Genomic DNA, 22,515 nt, shown 5'->3' with positions numbered 1-22,515 from the left:
AAGAATTGAATGCTTTTGTGGGCCTTTTTTTCCAGTGTCCATTTTTAAACAAGATATTTACACCAAAAATTTCAGGTAATCGTTAACTTTGTTCATGATAGTTGAGTTTTCTATGATGCTATGAATTTCCTGATGGACATGCAGACTGTTTTTCAAATACCTGACCAAACACCTTTCTCCTCTGTAAGTTATTTATCACCGGCAAATGTTGTCATTTTTTTCTGATGTACTTTTTCTTATGATATATCATTAAGTATGATTTTGCTTAGCATCGTGAATTAAACAGATCTCAAAATTATTATTATAAAAGTTAAATTGTCCATAGTATTAAAAGTCTTATATATTGATCTGATTCTTCTCTATTATAAAAACAGCCATTCACATTTGTGTCTCATTCATAATACTGAATAGTTCTAATCTATCTGGTTTGTTTTTCTCTTTCTAGATTTTCCATGGTCTGGTAAAGTTAAAGATGTTCTGCAAAATGTCTTTAAACTGCAGAAGTTCAGGTCACTTCAGCTGGAAACGATTAATGTAACAATGTCTGGAAAGGAGGTATTTCTCGTTATGCCTACAGGTGGGGGAAAGAGCTTATGCTACCAGTTACCAGCGTTATGTTCAGATGGTGGGTATTAATCAACATTAATTTAACGTGAAGAAACATTATTTCTCTGAATATATCTTTAAGTCTTTAAAAAAATGTCTAGCCCTATATTTGCCAAAATCAAGTGCATTTTTGTTTGATTTATCTCTCCACTAATACACATTTAAAGGATTCACCTAGAGAGGGAATGTTAAAGACTGAGAGTAGGGCTTCCCTGGTGGCACAGTGGTTGAGAGTCCGCCTGCTGATGCAGGGGACACGGGTTCGTGCCCCGGTCCAGGAAGATCCCACATGCCGCGGAGCGGCTGGGCCCGTGAGCCATGGCCTCTGAGCCTGTGTGTCCGGAGCCTGTGCTCCACAACGGGAGAGGGCACAACAGTGAGAGGCCCGCGTACCGCAAAAAAAAAAAAAAAAAAAAAGACTGAGAGTAATTCATTCTTTTATCTGGTTCCTGAAACATCATTAAAGAACATGTTGTAGGAGAAAAAGCCCTAGAAAAGGAGTCAGTAGGCCTGGAGTCGAGCCCCAGGTCTTTGTGGAGTGTCTGCTGTGGTGTTAGGCCCTGGAGATACTGGAGTCAGCAGATGTACGTGGTCCTCGTTTTCACAGAGCTCAGTGGCCAGCAGTGCTTCCTCAAACTTTAACGTGCATAAAAATCAGCTGGTAATCTGATCAACATGCAGATTCTAGTTTAGTGTGAGTCCCAAGAGCTTGCATTTCTGACAGGCTCTCAGATGACACTGATGCTGCTGTTTGGGGACTACCAGGGGTATAGAGCAGGGTCAGCAGACTTTTCCTCGAAGAACCAGTCAGTAAATGGGAGAGGCTCTGCGGTCCGTGAGGTCTGTGCCGACTGCTCAGCTGCCAGTGTAGCAGGAAAGCAGCCACAGACGATAGGTAAAGGGATGGCTGTGGCTGTTTTCCAGGAAAACCTTATTTACAAAAACAAGCAACCGGCCCTTAGTTCGTTGACCCCTGGTCTAGAGAATACAGCTTAATTGCAAGCAATTGCTTTAAGGGTTTTGTGATAAAGGTTTTAATAGGGAATTAAGTCAGTGCAAAGATCTGGTCTAGGGGCTGTTAGGGAAGGCCTGAGGAAGTGGCTTTTTTTTATTTTAATATTTTTTTAATTGAAGTATAGTTGATTTACAGTGTTGTGTTTCAGGTGTACAGCAAAGTGATTCAATTATACATACATATGTATATATATTTTTTCAGCTTCCTTTCCCTTATAGGTTACTACAAAATATTCAGTAGAGTCCCCTGTGCTCTACAGCAGGTCCCTGTTGGTTATCTGTTTTATATATAGTAGTGTGTATATGTTAATCCCAAACTCCTAATTTATCCCTCCCTTACCCTTTCCCCTTTGGTAACTATAAGTTTGTTTTCTGTGTCTATGGGTCTGTTTCTGTTTTGTAAATAAGTTCATTTGTATCTCTCTTTTTTTTTTTTTTAAGATTCCACATATAAGTGATATATGATATTTGTCTTTCTCTGTCTGGCTAACTTCACTTAGTATGATAATCTCTAGGTCCATCCATGTTGCTGCAAATGGCATTATTTCATTCTTTTTTATGGCCGAGTAATATTCCATAGTGTGTTTGTGTGTGTGTGTGTGTGTGTGTGTGTGCGCGCGCACCTAAAAGTGAGAGAACATGCATGGTGTGGGGTATTCAATAACCTGGAATCATTTTAGTGTGGCAGGCAGTGAAGGCCAAGACATGTGGAAAGAATCTTTAAAGATATTTTTAAAACTTTTCCTTAGATGAGTGGAAAGCTATTGAAGGGTCTTAAACAGGTAAGAGACTTGTCAGATTTGTGGTTTAGAAGGATAATTCCAGCAGATGGAGGAATTCCAGAAATATTTAGGAGGTAGGTTCAGTAGGACTTGGTATTCATTGGATACAGGACTAGGAGAAGAGATAGTCTAGCTGCCCAGATTTGAGGCTGGGACAGATGGTGAAGTTGTTCACTGAAACAGGGTACATTGGAGAAAGAACTTATTTGGGAATGGAGAGGGAAGGTGATGAATTTAATGTGGGGCCTGTTGAATTTATGATGCCTGCAAGATATCCAGGTAGTATTGTCCTCTGAGTAGGAGGATGTTTGAGTGGAAAGCTTGGGTTCGAGAGACCTGAGGTTGCTGGGTTGGAGGCTGTTAGTATGCAGATGGCTATTGAAGTGAATTATATCATCCAGAACAGCGTGAGAAGAGAAGGGCGCCCAGAACAGAAACCAGAACACCAAGAGTTTAGGGACAGACAGAGACAGAGGGCCTTACAGAGAAGCAAAGTGTAGGAGGGTAGTCAGGAGAGTATGGGGTTATCAGAAGCCTGGAGAAGGGAGTATTTCAAGCAGGGAGTAGTTAATAGTGATGACTGTTGGCAAAAGGTCAAATAAAATAAGGACATGGAAGTTCCAGTGGACTTAGTGACAAGGGACTCAAATATGACCTTGGCTAGAGCAGCTTCAGTAAAATGGTTGGGTGGAAACCAAAGAGCAATTGTTTGGGAGTGAGTAGGAGTGAGGAAGTGGAACCAGTGAAAGGGACACTCCTGGGAAAGAATTGCTATGCAGGGAAAAAGACAGGGGGCCCTGAATTAGGTGTTCAGGGTTTCTTCAAATTTGAGAGAGACTTGACCGTGTTTAAATGTAATGAGGGACTTCCCTGGTGGTCCAGTGGTTAAGACTCCGCACTTCCACTGCAGGGGGCACGGGTTTGATCCGCGGTCGGGGAACTAAGATCCTACATGCCATATAGGGTGGCCAAAAAATAAAATAAAGTAAGATAAAATAAGATAAGATGATAAGATAAAATAAAATACTAATGAGAAGGTGCCAGTAATGAGGGAGAAAGTGAAAATACAGGAGAGAGGACTAATTGAGAGGGTAAAATCCTTGATAAGGTCGTAACCTTGAGTATATTTTTTAAACTGGTCTGCTTTCTGCCCTAGGTTCTTTTTAGGAACAAACTACAGAAACGTAAGAACTTAGGATTTTAACAATGTAGAATAGCTTTTGTAGCTGCTGCAAACAATTTCAGTTCTCAGAGAAAGGGGATATATTACGATAACTTGTCAGTCAATAAAACCGTTCACTGATTTCTGATCCGACTAAATTAATCTGGTGCAGTAAGTGAATGGATATTTATGTAACTATCATTCTAGATGATACAAGTTGCTATGTTTTCTTTGGAAAGCTAACTGGATAGTATTTGACTTGATTTATATCATTTTACTGAGATTACCAATACCAAATGTTAAAAATGATAGTAATTTCCAAATGATAACATCTATCTATATTTCTGTAAGACTGATAGGGTGAGAGATGTCTGTTTATCTTATATCTGCTTATTTGGCTTATTGTTTATTCGTATCTACCTCCTTTATTAATGAGGGTAAGAAATAGCTGGTATATTGCTAAGGCTGCATTGAAAATCAGTCTGAATTGATGGGCAGGGCCGGAAGTTACAGTAAAGAAGGTAAACTCATTCTGGTGGTGATATAAAATTTAAAGTAGATTTCTTTCTCTTTTAGGTTTTACACTCGTGATTTGCCCATTGATCTCCCTTATGGAAGACCAATTAATGGTTTTGAAACAATTAGAAATTTCAGCTACCATGTTAAATGCTTCTAGTTCTAAGGTATGCGTGTGTGGCTTTTATTGTATTTTATTTTTAATTTACACTCTTCATTGAAATAGGAACCTTAGGTTCAATTGAGTTGCTTATAAAATTAAAAAACTGATAACTGTTTACATTGGAGTCGAAAATTACTGCTCATAGGTCAGTTCTAGCCCACTGCCTATTGTGTGTGGTCTGTGAATTAAGATTAGTTTTTACATTTTTAATTGGTTAAAAAAAATCAAAAGAAGAATAGTATGTTGTGAAGTGTGAAAGTTACATGAAATTCAGATTTCAGTGGCCATAAATAATGTTCTGTTGGAACAGAATCACGCTGGTTCTTTTATGTGTAGTCTGTGACTGTTTTCCTGCTGTAACAGCAGAGTTGAGTAGCTGTGATATGGACCACAACACCTAATATTTTCTATCTGGCACTTTACAGGAAATATTTGCTGTTTTATAGTGTCCATTCTAAAATAGTGAGCAAGAATTTCTTATTATGCAATATAATTAAATAGAAAAAATGAATTAGTAACAAGGTACCCAACCCCTGTGGAATTTCTTCTGTTTGGGAATGGACTCTCTTACCTTTATCTGTAGAATAAAGCATTTCCAAGGTGTTTGTTTTTTAAAAAGCATATTATTGAAAATTTTAAAAATATACAAAAGTAGAGAGAATAGTATAAAAACTGCCATGTATCGTTAAGTACCTTTAACAGTTATCAGCATATGACCAATTTTTTTTGTCTATATATCCCCAATTTCCCCTCCTGCCCACCCTTGGTTTATTTATTTGAGATAAGTCCCAGACATCATATCATTTCAATTGTAGCTTCTTTTTCATTGTGTATCTCTAACATTTTAAAAAGGTAACTGCAGTGCCATTATCACATCTAAAAAATTTAGTATTAGTTCTTTAAAACCATCATATAAAAAGAGTGAGATTTCTGTCTCATCAAATGTTGTTGTTATTTTTTTTAATCATGGTCCAGATAAGGTTCATGCATTATGTTGTATTGGTTGATATATCCATAGGTTTCCCTTATTTCTTGTTTGTTTCCCACGCAAATTATTGTTTAGGTTGTTTTTTTTGTTTGTTTTTTTGTCCTATACTTTCCTATATTTCGTCTCTTCCTGACTGTATTCTTGTGATGTTGTTTCACTTGTTTCTTTTAGTTAGATCTAAAAGCTTGACTGTATTTGGGCTTTCTTTTCTTTTCTTTTTCTTGGCAAGAGTATACTTTCCCCTGGTATCACTCAGAAGGTATATAAAACCCAGTTATATTTTTGTGACATTAGCTTGATCAGTGGGTTCAGCTTATGTCTGCCTGCTCTATAATTATCAAGTTCTCTATCACCTTTTCATCTAATGGTTTTTAGCAGCCACCGATGATTATTGCCTATCCTAGAGCATTATTTAATTAGGGGGTTACAAGATGGTGATTTCTAATTCTCACTTTTTCTTATATTAGCTAGACTTTTTCTGTAAAAAAGAACTTTTTCCTTATTAACTCTTTGCAGATTGAAAGTTCTTTCCCTTTCTTTACCAATTTTCAGAAAGAGTTGGTTTTCCAGCATTCTCCGAAGGTGGTCAATAAGTTCGTTTTTTTTTTTCCCCAAGTATCATTGTAAATTTACGGATTTTTAACATGTTTGATGTCTTTTGATCCATAGTTATTATTCTTTTTTTATGGTGAAATAGTCCCATCTTTGAGTAGTGAGAGTCTTATCTAAGGTGGCTCCTAAATGTAGCTCATAGCTTTTGAGTCTTTGCTTTCTTTTATAAGATATTCTGTGCTCATTTTGTATATTTCCTCCCAGCCCTAAAGTCAGCTATGTCTTCAGGAAGCCCTGGTTCTCCTAGTCTTTCCCATATAATTTTGTTTTATTTAAACTCTTGTGTCATTATAACTGCTTTCTCATTCACCAAAATGAATCTGTGGAGAACACTGCCTTCTCATACTGCACTTCTTTAAAACTGAAAAAGAGAGTAATAATAATGGAAAGTACAGTTGACCTTTAAACAACGTGAGGGTTGGGGGCCCCTAACTGTACACACAGTCAGAAATCTGTGGGTGACTGGTAGTCAGCTCTCCTCATTTCAGGGATTCAACCAACTGCAGATCGCAGTACTGTAGTATTTACTGTTGAAAACAATCTGCATATAAATGGACCCATGCAATTCAAATTTGAGTTGTTCCAGGGTCCACTGTAGTTAGAAAGGTGTGAGAATTACAAGTTCAGGCCATGTCACTACTGCTTGAAGAGTTGCTGAGGAAATAGCCTTACGTTTGCTCCTCTAATATTTCTGGGACATTTAGGACCAGCTGAAATATTTAATACACTTTGGCCATTTCTTAACAAAACTAGGACTATCTCGAGTTAACAGACTGCTTTTCTGGGATGATTGAAAGTATTTTGACTTTCTATCGCATTCACCACTTCTTTTGGTCCTAATTAGGTTAGAGGGAGAAAATACAACATCCACTGTTCTAAATATTATAGAAAATAACAACAACATTAAGAACCTAATAGCTGTTAGTTCTTAAGATTTATTCTTATTACATATGTCAGCGGTCCCTGACCTTTTTGGCACCAGGGACCAGTTTTTTGGAAGACAGTTTTTCCACGGACAGGGGTTGGGGGTGGTGGTGGTTTCAGGATGACTCAAGTGCATTACATTTATTGTGCACTTTATTTCTATTATTATTACATTGTAATATATAATGAACTAATTATACAGCTCACCATAGTGCTGACAGGAGGTGAGCTCAGGCAGTGATGTGAGCGACGGGGAGCGGCTGTAAATACAGATGAAGCTTTGCTCACTTGCCGCTCATCTGCTGTGCAGCCCGGTTCCTAACAGGCCACGGACAGGCAGTGTTCTGTGGCCCGGGGGTTGGGGACCCCTGATATATATAATATATAAATATATGTATTTCACATTATAAAAATTTAATGAATAAGATACTTCATAAAACCTAAATAGATTATGAGTAGATTTGATAACATCATTAAAATAGCTAGTTCACACATGCATGAAATGATTTCAAATATAATGTAAAAAATTAATAAAACCCACCTTTATCACCATACCTATCGCATTGAGCTTACATTTTGGCATTTATTGTGAAAAATTTAGCATTATGCCTTTATGGAGTAATTGCTTATTGGAGTGTCTTCACATTCATTTTTTTGTTCTCTTTTTTGTCAAATGAGATTATTCTTTTATCAGCAGTCTGGATGTAAGTAAGTAACTGAAATGCTGTTTGCACAGCTGCCATGAAGTTTAGTACTGGGACATTACTTTGATTTTAATGAAGTAAACATCTGTTGCTAAAAGAGCCCCAAGGCTGTTGCTTCTGAGTAATGAATGTCTTCATTTACCACTGAGTATTGCAGTCTGCTAGCTTAGCTCTGCTATCATTGTGTCTGTGTTTCCTTTCAACAGGAGCATGTGAAATGGGTTCATGCTGAAATGGTAAATAAAAACTCCAAGCTAAAGCTAATTTATGTGACTCCAGAGAAAATTGCAAAAAGCAAAATGTTTATGTCAAGACTAGAAAAAGCCTATGAAGCAAGGAGATTTACCCGAATTGCTGTAGACGAAGTTCATTGCTGTAGTCAATGGGGACATGATTTCAGACCTGGTATGTATGTTGTATCTAGAAAACCCCTTGATGCTAGGGACGCTTTTCTTACTCAGCTTTACATGACGGAAATCCCTGCTTCCATTAAAATTATCTTCTTAGGTAGTTATTACTCATTTTTTTCTTGCCTTAATATAAGGGGAGTCAAGAGGCAGAATCTTTGATCTCTTTACCCCTCACCCCCATGGTAGTGTTTATTAGTCTAATTGCCTTTATCTTTTGAAATGTGTGCTTATTAGCAAATATTATACCTTGCCATCTTTAGCCATAAAGGTTTACTGACCTCCAGAGTCTCCTTCACATCTGTTGAGGAATTTGCATCTGCTTCAGATTTGTCTCTTTTAGTCATCATTCTGGGTGTCTTTAGCACCCACTTCAGGATCTACACCCAACTAACTCCTCAGTGTTACAGTTCTATGGTATATTTTAGTAACCTTATTCTTTGCTTCTCCAACAGAATCCTACAGTCATAGCCTGAATCAGATTACTCAGACATGTTCTGTGCAAAAAAATCTGAAAATTAATTAAATTGTTTGGGTTTTTTTACTATTGAGTTGTATGAGCTCTTTATATATTTTGTATATTAACTAACCTCTTATCAGGTATATGATTTGCAAATATTTTCTCCCATTCCATAGGTTGCCTTTCATTATGTTAATGGTTTCCTTTACTATACAGAAGCTTTTTAATTTGAGGCAACCCCACTTGTTTTTTTGTGTGTGAGTTTTTTTGCTTTTGTTGCTATTGCTTTTGGCCTCAGATTCAAAAAATCATTGCCAAGACTGATGTCAAGGAGCTTATCTCATATGTTTTCATCTAGGAGTTTTATGGTTCCAGATATTACGTTTGAGTCTTTAATTCATCTTGAGTTGACTTTTGTATGTGGTGTAAGATAAGGGTCCAGTTTTATTCTTTTGCATGTGGCTGTCCAGTGTTCCCAACACCATTTATTGAAGAAACTATCATTTCCCCATTATATGTTCTTGGCTCCTTTGTAGTAACTTTATTGACTGTATATACGTGGGTTTATTTCTGGGCTCTCTATTCTGTCCCGTTACTTTAGCTATAGCTTTTATTTGTATGTTCTTATACTTTTATTACTGTAGCTTTGAAACATAGTTTGAAATCAGGAAGCGTAATACCTCTGGCTTTGTTCTTTCTCAGGATTGCTTTGGCTATTTGGGGTCTTTGTGGTCCATACAAACTTCAGGGTGGTTTTTCCTATTTCTGTGAAAAATACCATTGGACTTTTGATAGGAATTGCACTGAATCTGTAGATTGCACTGGGTCATTTGGACATTTAAACAATATTAATTTTTCCAGTTCATGAGCACAGAATATCTTTCCATTTGTTTGTGTCTTCTTCAGTTTCATTCATCAGTGTCTTTTAGTTTTCAGTGTATAGATATTTCACCTTCTTGGTTAAATTTATTCCTGGGGATTTTATTCTTTTTTGATCTAGTTTAATTTCTCTTTCTGATAGTTGTTATTAGTGTATAGAAACACAACTGATTTTTGTATTTTGATTTTGTATCCTGCAACTTCGCTGAATTTGTTTATAAGTTCTGCAGGTTCTTGGTGGAGTCTTTAGGGTTTTCTATTTATAATATTATGTCATCAGCAAATAGTGAGTTTTACTTCTTTCATTCTGATTTGGATGCCTTCTATTTTGTTTTCTTACCTAATTATTGACTAGAACTTCCAATCTATGTTGAATAAAAGTGGTGAGAAGGAGGCATCCTTGTCTTGTTCCTGACCTTAGAGGAATAGTTTTCAGCTTTTCACCATTGAGTATGATGTTAGCTGTGGGCTTGTCACATATGGCCTTTATTATGGTGAGATTTGTCCCCTCTAAACCTACTTTGTTGAGAGTTTTTATCATGAATGCATGTTGAATTTTGCTTTTTCTGCACCTACTGAGATGATCATGTGATTTTTAGCTTTCATTTTGTTACTGTGGTATATATCACATTGATTGATTTGCAGATATTGAACCATCCTTGCAATCCTGGAATAAATCTCACTTCATCATGGTGTATGATCCTTTTAATGTATTGCTGAATTTAGTTTGTTAATATTTTGTTGAGGATTTTTGTATCTATGTTTGTCATGGATATTGGCCCATAACTTTTCTTGTAGTGTTCTTTCCTGGTTTTGGTATCAGGATAATGCTAGCCTCGTAGAATGAGTTTGGAAGTGTTCCCTTCTCTTCTATGTTTTATAAGAGTTTGAGAAAGACTAGTGTTAATTCTTCTTTAAATTTTTGGTAGAATTCACCAGTGAAGCCATCTGGTCCTGGACTTTTGTTTGTTGGGAGGTTTTTGATTACTGATTCAATCTCCTTACTAGTGGTTTTTCTGTTCAGATTTTCTATTTCTTTATGATTTAGTTTTGATAGATTTTAGTAGGAATTTATCTGTTTCTTCTGAGTTGTCGAATTTGTTGGTATATAATTGTTTACAATAGTGTCTTATAATTGTATTTTCATAGTATCAGTTGTTATGTCTCCTTTTTCATTTCTGATTTTATTTATATGAGTCTTCTCTCTTTTTTCTTGTTGAGTATGGCTAACAAGTTGGTCTATTTTGTTTATCTTTTCAAAAAACCAGCGCTTAGTTTCATTGATCTTTTCTATTGTCTTTTTAGTCTCTATTTCTTTTATTTCCATTCTGATCTTTGTTATTTTCTTCCTTCTGCTAACTTTGGGCCTAGTTTGTTCTTCCTATTTTAGTTCCTTGAGGTGTAAAGCTAGGTTGTTTATTTGAGATCTTTCTTGTTTCTTAATGTAGATGTTTTTTGCTATGAACTTCCCTCTTAGAACTGCTCTTGCTGCTTCTTGTAAGTTTTGGTATGTTGTATTTCCACTTTCACTTGTCTCAAGACATTGTAAAATTTCTCTTTCTTCATGTGTATCTCAACTAGCGTGACTACAACTAAATGCCTCCCAAAAGGCCTGTTCTTTTTCCTTCTATCTTGTAACTGGGAATCACTATTTGTCCTGTTGCTGTGTGCAATCAAAAACTTTTTTTTTTTCTTGATCAAAAACTTTTGATTTGCTTCCCTTCTCCATGTCTTTCCCTCTTCCTCCCCATTCTCCCAAGCAATTTCCCCTTCAGTCTTCCCTATCTTAGAAAATCACTTAATAACCACTCACACATTTACTCAAGCCAGAGTTTTAGCAAATCTGTTTAGTCAGGGTCTAGTCAGAAGACAAAAGCCATACCAGTTATTTGAACACAGAGAATTTACATTACATTATGTAAAGAATTGTTAACTAAGTAAAAAGTGATTATAAGCAGCTAACTGAAAAAAGGAAAAGAAAACTAATGTATCATGGAGGTAAAAGCTAGAAGAAGCAACTACCATCCCTAGGGCTGGGGGAACAGGAAGAAAAGGTTGGGATTGACGTGATTTAGAAACCTAGAGGAGGGGCCTTGTGGAGCTGATGCTCAGACCTATGGGAGGCCCAGCTCCCTGGTGCTGGTGTCTGTGGAGGCAGAGATAGGGTGGACCTGTGATGAAGTCAGTTCTGCAAAGCTTAGAAAACTGCCAGCTGTACTCAGCTGCTGCTAAGTGGTGGATAAACTTTGCTGGGGCGACATTCCCGAGAACACCAGCAAACACACAGGAGGCAAACTGGAAGGAGCAGCACTCTTCTTCCTCCCCCAGCCTTGCACTTTGTGCTTCCAGGGCCAGCTGGCAAAGCAGAGATTCCCCACTCCAACGCCACAAAGCGGAGTCTAGAAGGGTGGAGTTGGAGCTGAGAACGAGTAACTTCATGGTGGCACATTGTCCCTGACTTATCCTACCTCTGCAGATCCGGTCCACCACCAAGTCCTGTCGCCTCCACCTCTAAGTTGAATCTCAAGCTTGTCCACTTCTCTTTGTCTGTACTGCTATTTCTTAAGTCCAGCTGGGCTCCTTTCCACCAGTCTACTACACTAGTTCCCTAGCTGGTCTCTGTTCCAGTCTTACCCTTTTACAGTTCATCCTTCACCCAGCAACCAAATCAAATCATGTTACTTCCCTCCCTAAACTACCCAGCAGATTCTCTTTGTACTTAGAATAAAATCTACATTCTTAACTGGGGTCCCTAAGACCATATGTGATCTGTCCCCCGTTTGTCTCTGCCCCATTTCCCCTCACATGTTATACTCCAGCTACAATAAGGTTATCATGATGACCACTTACCATGCCCTGATAATCAGATACTTATTGGTTTACTCCTTGCATTGTCTGATTTCTTTGCTTGAATTGTAGTTCCGTTTGCATAGCACCTTTGCCTTGTTCTCACTTTATCTCTGGTGCCTACGTCTCTAGGTGCTTGGCACATAGTTAAAAATGTTCAACATATGCCAGGTGATGAATGGATGAATCTTGGACTCTTCCCCCACCCTCCCCCCACCATATCCCAATAGTCACTAGGACCTATGGGGTTCCAGTTCATGTATTTCAGTCTTTTCTTTCTGATTTGTCCTCAGCGTCACGCCTTATTTCATATTCACTGTTTTTAGTTTCCCAGTCTGTCATTGCCACCTTTTAACTTGTCTCCCTTTCTTCAGCCTTTTGCTTTACTCCAGCCCATCCTTCACACTTCCACCAAAAGACGATTCCTGAAACATAGACTGTGTCCTTTATCTGCTTGAAAAATCACACGACTCCTCATTTCCTATAGGGCAAAGTTCTAGCTCCTTAGAATCAACCAACTGTTCAGTTCACAGTTTTACTTGAACCTGCCTTTTTTTTTTGCGGTACGCGGGCCTCGAACCCGCATCCCCTGCATCGGCAGGTGGACTCTCAACCACTGTGCCACCAGGGAAGCCCCTTGAACCTGCCTTTTTATACTCTTTGGAGTAACAGTATCAGTCAGGGTTTGGGTAGGGAAGCCAAGCTCTTATGAATGTTAAGGGATAAGGGATTTATTTTAGGAAGCAGACCTTGCGCAATTGTGGGAGGAGCTGGGGAAGGAAGGTCTGGAGGGGGAGAGTTGGAGGGTCAGAGAAAAGTCACTGACTAGTCCTGGAGCACTGGTGTGGGAGGACCAACCAGAGCTTGTAGAGAAATCTACAACTGGCATGGCCATTGCCAGAGGGGCTGCAAGGGGGAGCTCAGGCGAAGTCTCTGGTTAGTTTCCTCTGAGTAGCCGTCACCTCCGTGGGTCTGCTGCCAGGCATCTAGGGGGCCGGCGTTGATCAGTGAAGCCTACAGCTGGGAAGAAGAGCTGAAGGAGGAATGGGGAAGAACTGGGACAGGCTGGCATTTGTCCACCATCCTATCTGCCGGGAAGGCCCTTCAGAGTGTAGCAGCTGCTTCTCTCCTGCCTCCCAGGCCTTACACAGGTTCCTCTTCTGGTCCAGCTGTAACTTGGAACCATCCAGGGAATAGAGTAGAGTTCCCAGCCGACTGGGGTTGACAGTAGGTCCATCTAGCACAGCACCCTGTGGTCTAGCCCCTCTGAACTGCTTGCTGACACCTGAACCTGCCGAGTGATTTCATGCCAGTGTGTTTGCCGCATGTGTGCATGCTGCTTCCTCTGCCTGGTGTTTTCTTCTTCTTCCCTTCCTCCCGAGCTTCCGCTGGATTCTTCCAGACCCAACTCAGATCTTACCTCCCTTGCAGCTTTCACAACTTCCCAAGCAGTTACTTTCTGTTCCGTTTTCATACGAGTCCTCTACCTTAGCATTGAGCTATCTCTCCCACATTTCTTTTTCACTTTTCTCCAAATAGTTTAAGTCCTTAAGGGTGTACTCATAGACAACTTCTCCAGTGACGTAGATGTGTCTAATAAATATGAGCCCAGAACGGCTTTCCTGAAGTGGGTTATATAAAAACCAGTGCCCTCACCAAGCGTCTTCTGTTCTGAGTTTGCCACTCTTGGATGATACCTGTGGTAGAAGGGTTTCGACTGATGGCCTTTTTATCTCTCGTCAGTTGCCATAGATTCAAACACTATGGCTCCTCCCACTCTGCCTCTCGAATCCACTGTTCAGCAGGTATAGACCAGTGCTTAGCTGATTGGAAATGTTGTGGTATTCCCTATCGAAGACACCTATGGCCAAGAAGTGTTTCTGAAGAACCAGTTAAAAGTAGAGTAAAGCCTGTCTTATCACCAAGGCTAGGCAGCAACCACAGCTTAGATATAGATGGCTGTGGAAGTAAAATTGCAGTCACCTTGATGATCTGCAGCATGTTAGAAGATGTAATTTACTCCTTAAAGGATAGCAAGAGGGCTACTTTGTTTTTTGGGGTTTTTTTCCAGATTATAAGGCCCTTGGTATTTTGAAGCGGCAGTTCCCCAATGCATCGCTAATTGGACTGACTGCAACTGCGACCAGCCATGTTTTGAAGGATGCTCAGAAAATACTGTGTGTTGAAAAGTGTTTTACTTTTACAGCTTCTTTTAATCGGCCAAATCTCTATTATGAGGTATGTAACTTTTATGTCAATTTATTTTTTATTTATTTATTTATTTTGTGGTACGCTCCAGACACGCAGGCTCAGCGGCCATGGCTCACGGGCCCAGCTGCTCCGCGGCATGTGGGATCTTCCCGGACCGGGGCACGAACCCACATCCCCTGCATCGGCAGGTGGACTCTCAATCACTGCGCCACCAGGGAAGCCCTGTGTCAATTTATTTTGTGAAGGATTGCAGAAGAAAGGTTACTTTTTCATTATGTCTATTTACGTCACAGTTAATTATGTTTAAAAGTTTAAAAAAAATCAAGTGAGTATAAGCAGACTTATTAAAGAATGCTTTCTTCATATATCTCCTGTGCTGTTTAATTCTTTGCTCGGTTAAGTAGAAAACACTGCCTCATTAAATTTGCGTACACGCTTTCTTATGCAAGGATGGAGAGAAAGCATGTATTGATACTAAGGACCCTAATGACATCTCTATAGAAATTATGAAATAATGCAAAAATTAATATACCATTAAAGATTTGCTAATACTCCCTATTTAGATTTTATTTGATATACAACCTTGAAAGGTAAATAACCTCACAGCTGTTTTTACTTTCCAGTCCTTTTAAGGATAGACTTAATATTTTTCTGAGCTCTTACTGACTAGTTGTTTCTGCCATGGTTTATGTTTTTACAAAAGTAGCGTCAGAAAATTTTAAAAGTCTCTGTCTTTACAACTTATTCACTGCTTCTGTGCCTCCTCATCTCTGGTAAATTCAAAAATAAGGATCAAGAAGCATCTGGGAGGTGATTGGGTCAGATGAGCGAGTGAAAGAGTAATAGAAAAAAACACCATGCCCAAGAAAGAGTGGCGCCTTGAAAGTTATAAGTAAACGACCGCATGAATGGTACTCATTAATTTACTTTTTAATAAGTTAACTTTTTTTTTAGGTTCGGCAGAAGCCCTCAAACACTGAAGATTTTATTGAGGATATTGTAAAGCTCATTAATGGAAGATACAAGGGGCAATCAGGTAATATAGACACAAACCAAGTTTGAAGACAGAGAGAACTTTCCAAAAGTAGCACGTTATTTACACTAATACACTGAGAAAAAGATTAGCACCAGAAATAGTAATGCATGGCAGAAGAACTTGAAAATATCATGATAAAATTAATTTGCTTGGTTATCTTAGAAATCAGGTGTGGCATTTGCTAATTACACAGATTATAAGAGTCATAAAACTGATTTATTTTTGCTTATTTACACTTAATTGCGTTACAGAGTGGACCTAATGACATAATGTTAATTATCAACAGCACATATTTAGTAAGTATCCACTGTGTATAAGATTGAAGGTTAACCAGTGATTTTCTAAAGGGATGTAAACTATAGTTCCTTATAGTAAAGGACACATTAAAGAAATAAACAGTACATCCTGAATGAGCTAAGTATAGATGGAGTTGAGAGTGTGTATAACATGTGTTCCAGGATTAATGTAGAGACAAGTGTTACTAAAGCCAAGAGTTGGTATTAAAGTAGCACTTCAAAACTGTTCTGTGGATTTTCAGGAGATATTAATAGGGGCCATGGGTAAAAGGAGTTCCAGGGTCAAATAAGTTTGAGAAAGGCTGCAGCTGTTTATTCCTCCTGCAGAGTCACAGGGTGTATCAGCACCTTAGAAATTCCGACCAGCCCTGCAAACAAAGAGACACATGTGTTTGTCTAACTTTGTTAACCTTCCCAAACTTATTTGCACATGAAACTCTTTTCTCATAGCGTGCTTGTTAACATCTTGTGGAGCTGTGGGGCATCAGTTTGAGAAAGACTATGTAGTGGGAGATAAAGTTGGAGAGAGAACTGAGATAATGGGAACCCAAACTGGTGGCTCCAGGCTTGTTACTGCTCTGGAGCAAGTTGGTGATCAGACCTTGAATTACACTGAAAAATCAGTATGTGTTCAGGGCCTTGGAATTTTTCATAATTCTTATTTTCCCCCATGCATTGTAATTATCAGCCTCTTCAGTGTGAGTTAAAAATTTTCTAGGAATGTACTATATATATCTAATCATTTCTTTTACTACAGGAATAATATATTGCTTTTCTCAGAAAGACTCTGAGCAAGTTACAGTTAGTTTACAGAAACTGGGGATTCCTGCAGGGGCATACCATGCCAATATGGAACCAGAAGATAAGACCAAGGTTCATAGAAGATGGTCAGCTAATGAAATTCAGGTTAAGTAACAGATCTTCAATAGAAGCCTAATTCACCTTTGAATGTATTTTAACTTGACTTAATATGTAAAATGTTAACACATTTTAGGTAGTAGTGGCAACAGTTGCATTTGGTATGGGAATTGATAAACCAGATGTGAGGTTTGTTATTCATCATTCAATGAGTAAATCCATGGAAAATTATTACCAAGAGAGTGGACGTGCAGGTACGTGTAACTCACATCCAGAAATAATTTTTTTTAATGCTTATTTATTTGGCTGTGTCAGGTCTTAGTTGCAGTGTGTGGGCTCTTTCATGGTGCGCAGGCTTCTCTCTAGTTGTGGCACATGGTCTCCAGAGTGCGCAGGCTCAGTAATTGCAGCTCGTGGGCTTAGTTGCCCCACAGCATATGGGATCTTAGTTACCTGACCAGGGATTGAACCCGCATCCCCTGCAATGGAAGGCGGATTCTTAACCACTGGACCACCAGGGAAGTCCCCTAGAAATAATTTTTAAAGAGCTTTAAAAACACTATAAATGATGTTTAATAATACTGTATTTTTAATCTTCTTTATTGGCTAGTATTTTTATAACAAACAATGAAATCTTTTTTGTAGTTTTGTATTTGCCTATGGAGAAATTTTATTTATGTTGTATTGGAGTGTCATGAATTATTTCTTCTCATATTTGCTAAAATAATTTGATGTCCATCTTTGCCTCCTGAGTTTTTAATTAGTGGTTTCAAGTCTATAATTTAAATAACTGGATTACTTATGGACACATTTGTAAGCTAGTAAGGCTGATTATTGATAGATCTCTTTAGTCATTTTTTTAAAAATTTGACGGCAGCTGTTACAAATTAACTTTCACAGCTTTGTCTGAAATTTCTAGATATATATTTAGACTACAAAATATTGCCAGCAAATTTTATGTATTATTTTTGCATGTTTGACTTTTTTAAAGTAATTATGCAATCTCAAGATTCTTCCCACTGCAGGTCGAGATGACATGAAAGCAGACTGTATTTTGTATTATGGCTTTGGAGATATATTCAGGATAAGTTCAATGGTGGTGATGGAGAATGTGGGACAACAGAAGCTCTATGAGATGGTGTCATACTGCCAAAACATAAGCAAGTAAGCACGCACCTCTTTGTCACTTTTGTCAATTAAAGACAAGCACAGTATGAAAGCACATGACATTACTTTGAGTCCTTACTCAAGTGAGTAAATACATTAGTGAAACATCAAGTGCAAACCAGTAAAAGCAGATGTCTGAAGGGTGGGAACCAGTACATGAACCTGCAGGATGCCTGAATCTAAGAAAATATATTCTCAGATATAGAGAACAAAGTAGTGGTTACCAGTGGGGAGAGTCGGGGAGGAGCAGTATAGGGGTGGGGGTGTGGGAGGTACTGCAACATGGGGAATATAGCTAATATTTTTTAATAACTGTAAATGGAAAGTAACCTTTAAAAGTTGTATAAAAGTAAAAAAATAAATAAATAGTATCTTAAGTCTAAAAAAAAGAAAAAAGTCATTCTCTGTTTGGGAAGGATAGCTGTTAACTTTTTTCTAAGTGTCTGGTAGAATTCTCCTGTGAAACCATCTAGTCCTGGTCCTTTGTTTCTTGGGAGTTTTAAAATTACTGATTCAATTTCATTACTGGTAATTGGTCTGTTCATATTTTTTATTTCTTCCTCCTTCAGTCTTGGGAGATTGTACATTTCTAGGAATTTGTCCATTTCATCTAGGTTGTTCATTGGCAAATAGTTGTTCATAGTAGTCTCTTTGATCTTTTGTATTTCTGTAGTATTGGTTGTAACTTCTTTTTCATTTCTGATCTTACTGATTTGGGCTCTCTTTTTTTCTTGATGAGTCTGGCTAAAAGTTTATCAATCCTGTTTATCTTTTCACTATACTTAAATAATTAAAAATTATTACTAATAAATGCCAACCATCATCTGTGCCTTCAGCAAATTGAAGTAGTAATTCAGACTACTGATCACAGCTCACCATAACAATAGAATAATATTGGAAAAGTTTGAAACATCGCGAGTGTTATGAAATTGTGACACAGAGACATGAAGTGAGCAAATGCTGTTAGAAAAATGGTGCCAATGGACTTGCTCAATGCAGGGTTGCCACAAACCTTCAGTTTGTAAAAAACACAGTATCTGCAGAGCACAGTAAAGCAAATTGCAGTAAAACAAGGTATGCCGGTAGTTGTGAAATACTGAATCTCAGACAATTTTTTAAAAGCAATGTCTATTAACAACATATGGAAAATATTATTATACGTGGTGGGCAGAATAATGGTCACCCGAAGATGTCCACATCTGAATCCCTGGAATCTGTGAGTGTGCTACTTTACATGGCAAAAGGGAATTAAGGTTGCAGTCAGCTGATCTTAAAATAGGGAGATAATCCTGAATTCTTTAGGTGGACCCACTATAATCACAAGGGTTCTTAAATGTGGAAGGAGGCATAAGATGTCAGAGTGATGTGAAGACTTAACCCACTGTTGTTGGCTTTGAAGATAGAGGAAAGGGGGCCATGAGCCCAGGAATGCAGGCAGTCTTTAGAGTCTGGAAAGGGCAAGGAAACAGATTCTCCCCAAGAGCCTCCAGGAGAAATCCAACCCTGCTGACACCTTGATTTTAATCCAGTGAGACCCATGTCAGCCCTCTAACATACAAAAATGTAAGATAATAAGTTTGTGTTCTTTTAAGCCACCAAGTTTGTGGTTATATTATGGCAGCAATAGGAAATTAATACAGTATATAACTCTGTATTTTAAAATAGGGATTCTTAAAACTGTTACTTATTTGATAATTTGTATCTCTGATGTTTGCAGCTGTCGCCGTGTGTTGATAGCTCAACATTTTGATGAAGTATGGAGCCCAGAAACATGCAACAAAATGTGTGATAATTGCTGTAAAGAGATTTGTGAGTTGTTTCTTAAATCCTTATAGGCTAATATTTATATGCAGGAATACACGAGGGCAATATTAGACACCCAAAATGGATTTAAAAGAATAAGCAAGGTGTGAATAGAATTTCCCAGATTCAAGAGTGACCACACAAAGTTTTGAAACAGAGGCAAAATTAAAAGCCATATGTGTATGCATTTATTTTATATTGCTACACTGAGGATGTGTTAAATTTTTAAGAAATGAAGGGAAAGGTTTAAAAGCCTTCTGAATAGAAATACTATTTTAAGTAAGAGAACGCTAACCTCTTGTGATAATCTCGGATGCTTTATAGTTACTGATTGGAAAGAGAAATATAGTGTAAAATAGAGACTACAGCGTATCATTTTTGATCCAGATAATGGCTAACCACTCATAAGACACTAATTTAGCAGTGTGTTGGTGCTGTCTTTTCACTTTTTAAAATCCTGTATGTGTATTATTGGAAGAGCTGGACTAACCCGTTCCTCGTTGAGTTCTGATGCCTTGATCAGTGAAGGTCACAATTTTAACTCTGCAGCCAGAGAAAATTGTTTGTGTTTATTAGATTATTTTATACTGCCCAAATTAACAAAAGCCTGATACATAGATCGGAGTGTTAGTATCAGTAATTGGGAGTAACTGTCCACGACATTCTTGTCATGAAACTAGAGTCCCTAGGAAGCCATACCGGTTGTCAGAATATTCTTAATGAACACGCATCAGGTAACATAAAGAACAGACTGACTCGCCTGTGAACACCACTAAGTATTTGTCATAATCATGTTTGGCTGACACTCTTTGGTTCCTAGAGCATACCCAAAGGCCTTCTGATAACCAGATTATTTTCTTTACATCACTTAAATCTCAGTGTCTTACAGAGACTGTAGCTTAATCTAGTGATAAGAGACTTGAGCAGTAGTCCTAGCTCAGAACATAGAAACAAATCAGTGTTTAGGGTGGCTCGCACTGGGTGAAGACTTATTTTTTAAACCAGTCTAACCACTTAGGACGGCCTATCCTTGCCCTAATTTTGAAATCCCATTCACCTGTAACCATGCCTCTTTCATTACAGCATCTGAAAGAAAGAACATAACAGCGTACTGCAGGGATCTAATCAAGATCCTGAAGCAGGCAGAGGAACTGAAAGAAAAGCTCACTCCACTGAAACTGATCGACTCTTGGATGGGAAAGGGTGCAGCGAAATTGAGAGTAGCAGGTGTTGCTCCACCCGCGCTTCCTCGTGAAGACCTGGAGAAAATTATTGCGCACTTTCTTATACGGCAGTATCTCAAGTATATACAAACCCACTTCTTGCCCTTTCATGTTGTCTTTATGATTCTCATTTTTATAACTGCAGCAGAACAAATGGTTTTGTGGTTGTTTCATAAGAACTTTTAAACGCTATGCAAAATTTACCTAGTAAACAAATTCAAACTTTGATTACTGTATGTCAAAAAAGCACAAAACTAAAATACTTTCTATAAAGATAAACTACATTTTTATACTAAAAAGTTTTATATTTCATATCAATGTTACTTAAAATTATTGCACTTTTTTTTTTTTTATAAATTTCAGTTTGTTGTCTGCAATTTGTCAAAACCTGATCATTGGCCTTTATCTTTTGCAGAGAAGACTACAGTTTTACAGCTTATGCTACCATCTCATATCTGAAAATAGGACCTAAAGCTAATCTTCTGAACAATGAGGAACATGTTATTACAATGCAAGTAAAGAAGCCCATGCAGAGCTGTTTCAGGGTAGTTATTAATTTTTAGTTTTTATATATTTGAAAAAGACATTAAAGCCTATGGGATGCTTTTCTTTAACTAGTACTCTCCTGGGTCCAGTGGAGCATAAGAAGAGATTAAGTCAGTTTTCTTCCTGGAATCTGGGTATAGAAGAGAGAAAACCTACTTTTGTGTTCTGTAGAGGTATTGAGTAGAAGAATATAGACTAGGGGTTTCCAACCTTTTGGGATGTGAAGACTCCATTTAATGTCTGATGTTATGAGGCACCCTGCCCTTGCTTGTGGTCACTGTTGGCTGAGAAGTCTGCCTGTGCAGCAGAGGCTGAAAAGCACTGTCACAAACTAACTGCTCTCAAGCCTGCAAAAGCACACCCGGCAGCAGTGTGTCTAAGGACATGTCAGGTGTTCTTTACGGTCTTGACAGCACAGCCCCTTCTATTTAAGATGGGGCGCATACTAGAAGAAACTGGAAGATAAAAAACAAGACCACTGGACACTTAATTAAAGAGGTGATACAGAAGGACTATTGAGATTATTAATCTCCTGAGAAAATGGAATAGCTGAATTTTTAACCAGTGTTTGTCTTGCTGTTGTTTTGTAGGCTGAATCACCTCAAAGTTGTCATTCCGAAGGAGCTGATAAAAAGAGGGAAGAAAAAACTCCAAGTAACTTCCAGAAGAAGTCGGAGAACATGCTTCAGCAACCTGATTGTAAGATTACAGGGGCTAAGAAAAGAAAAATTGATAATGCATGAGTTGAGTGCTTCTAAATCTTCTAAGAAAAAGTTTATGCATGTATACACCATTAGTTTTGTAGTTAATCAAAAGTTTAATTTTAAGACAATTTCATTAATATTTTATTCATATGGAGCTATATTTTCAGAATTTATTTAAGTATTGAAGACTTGAGAATTTGAGACCTTTTGAAATTTTGAGATCATGAACTGTATAAATTTACAGTATGAAACAAGGGAAAAATAAATCATTTTAATGTAAAACCCTTTAAATGTAAAATACTTAATAAGTTCATATAACTATCTTAAGCTCTCTATGCCTTGCCATAACTAGTTGTATTTTTTTCTTTTGACACAACTGTCTTTTGATAACAATGTTATTATACTGAATATTTTACTAAATAAAAAAGAAATAAGGTATCCATACAAATAATATTAGCAAGTATGCTACGCCTCTATTTAAGTAAAATAAAACTGTAAGCTGCTTGAAACCACAGCCCTACTTTGACATTTCACAGAGAATGGCTCTGGTATATTAACCAGACCACACTGTTGACTAAGTAGATAACAACATAGTTAAATTTGCTCC

At 37.8% G+C, this 22,515-nt stretch overlaps 1 protein-coding gene across 1 annotated transcript in view; it reads left to right on the top strand.

The window, feature by feature from the left end:
- RECQL (RecQ like helicase) overlaps nt 1-22,430 on the top strand; it is a 33,161-nt gene extending 10,731 nt beyond the window's left edge. Inside the window, exons 4-15 of the mRNA XM_082665321.1 lie at nt 446-625; nt 4,141-4,247; nt 7,678-7,876; nt 14,136-14,302; nt 15,230-15,311; nt 16,365-16,513; nt 16,602-16,719; nt 17,491-17,629; nt 19,350-19,441; nt 20,519-20,738; nt 21,074-21,203; nt 21,795-22,430. Coding sequence (XP_082521447.1) covers nt 446-625; nt 4,141-4,247; nt 7,678-7,876; nt 14,136-14,302; nt 15,230-15,311; nt 16,365-16,513; nt 16,602-16,719; nt 17,491-17,629; nt 19,350-19,441; nt 20,519-20,738; nt 21,074-21,203; nt 21,795-21,947 — 1,736 coding nt within the window. The 3' untranslated portion in view covers nt 21,948-22,430. The remainder of the gene's footprint in view (nt 1-445; nt 626-4,140; nt 4,248-7,677; nt 7,877-14,135; nt 14,303-15,229; nt 15,312-16,364; nt 16,514-16,601; nt 16,720-17,490; nt 17,630-19,349; nt 19,442-20,518; nt 20,739-21,073; nt 21,204-21,794) is intronic.
- Nucleotides 22,431-22,515: the final 85 nt, after the last annotated feature.

The sequence above is a fragment of the Grampus griseus genome (assembly GCF_964374135.1).
Source record: "Grampus griseus genome assembly, chromosome: 11".
Classification (NCBI taxonomy): domain Eukaryota; kingdom Metazoa; phylum Chordata; class Mammalia; order Artiodactyla; family Delphinidae; genus Grampus; species Grampus griseus.
This window is presented reverse-complemented; position numbering and strand designations above follow the sequence as displayed.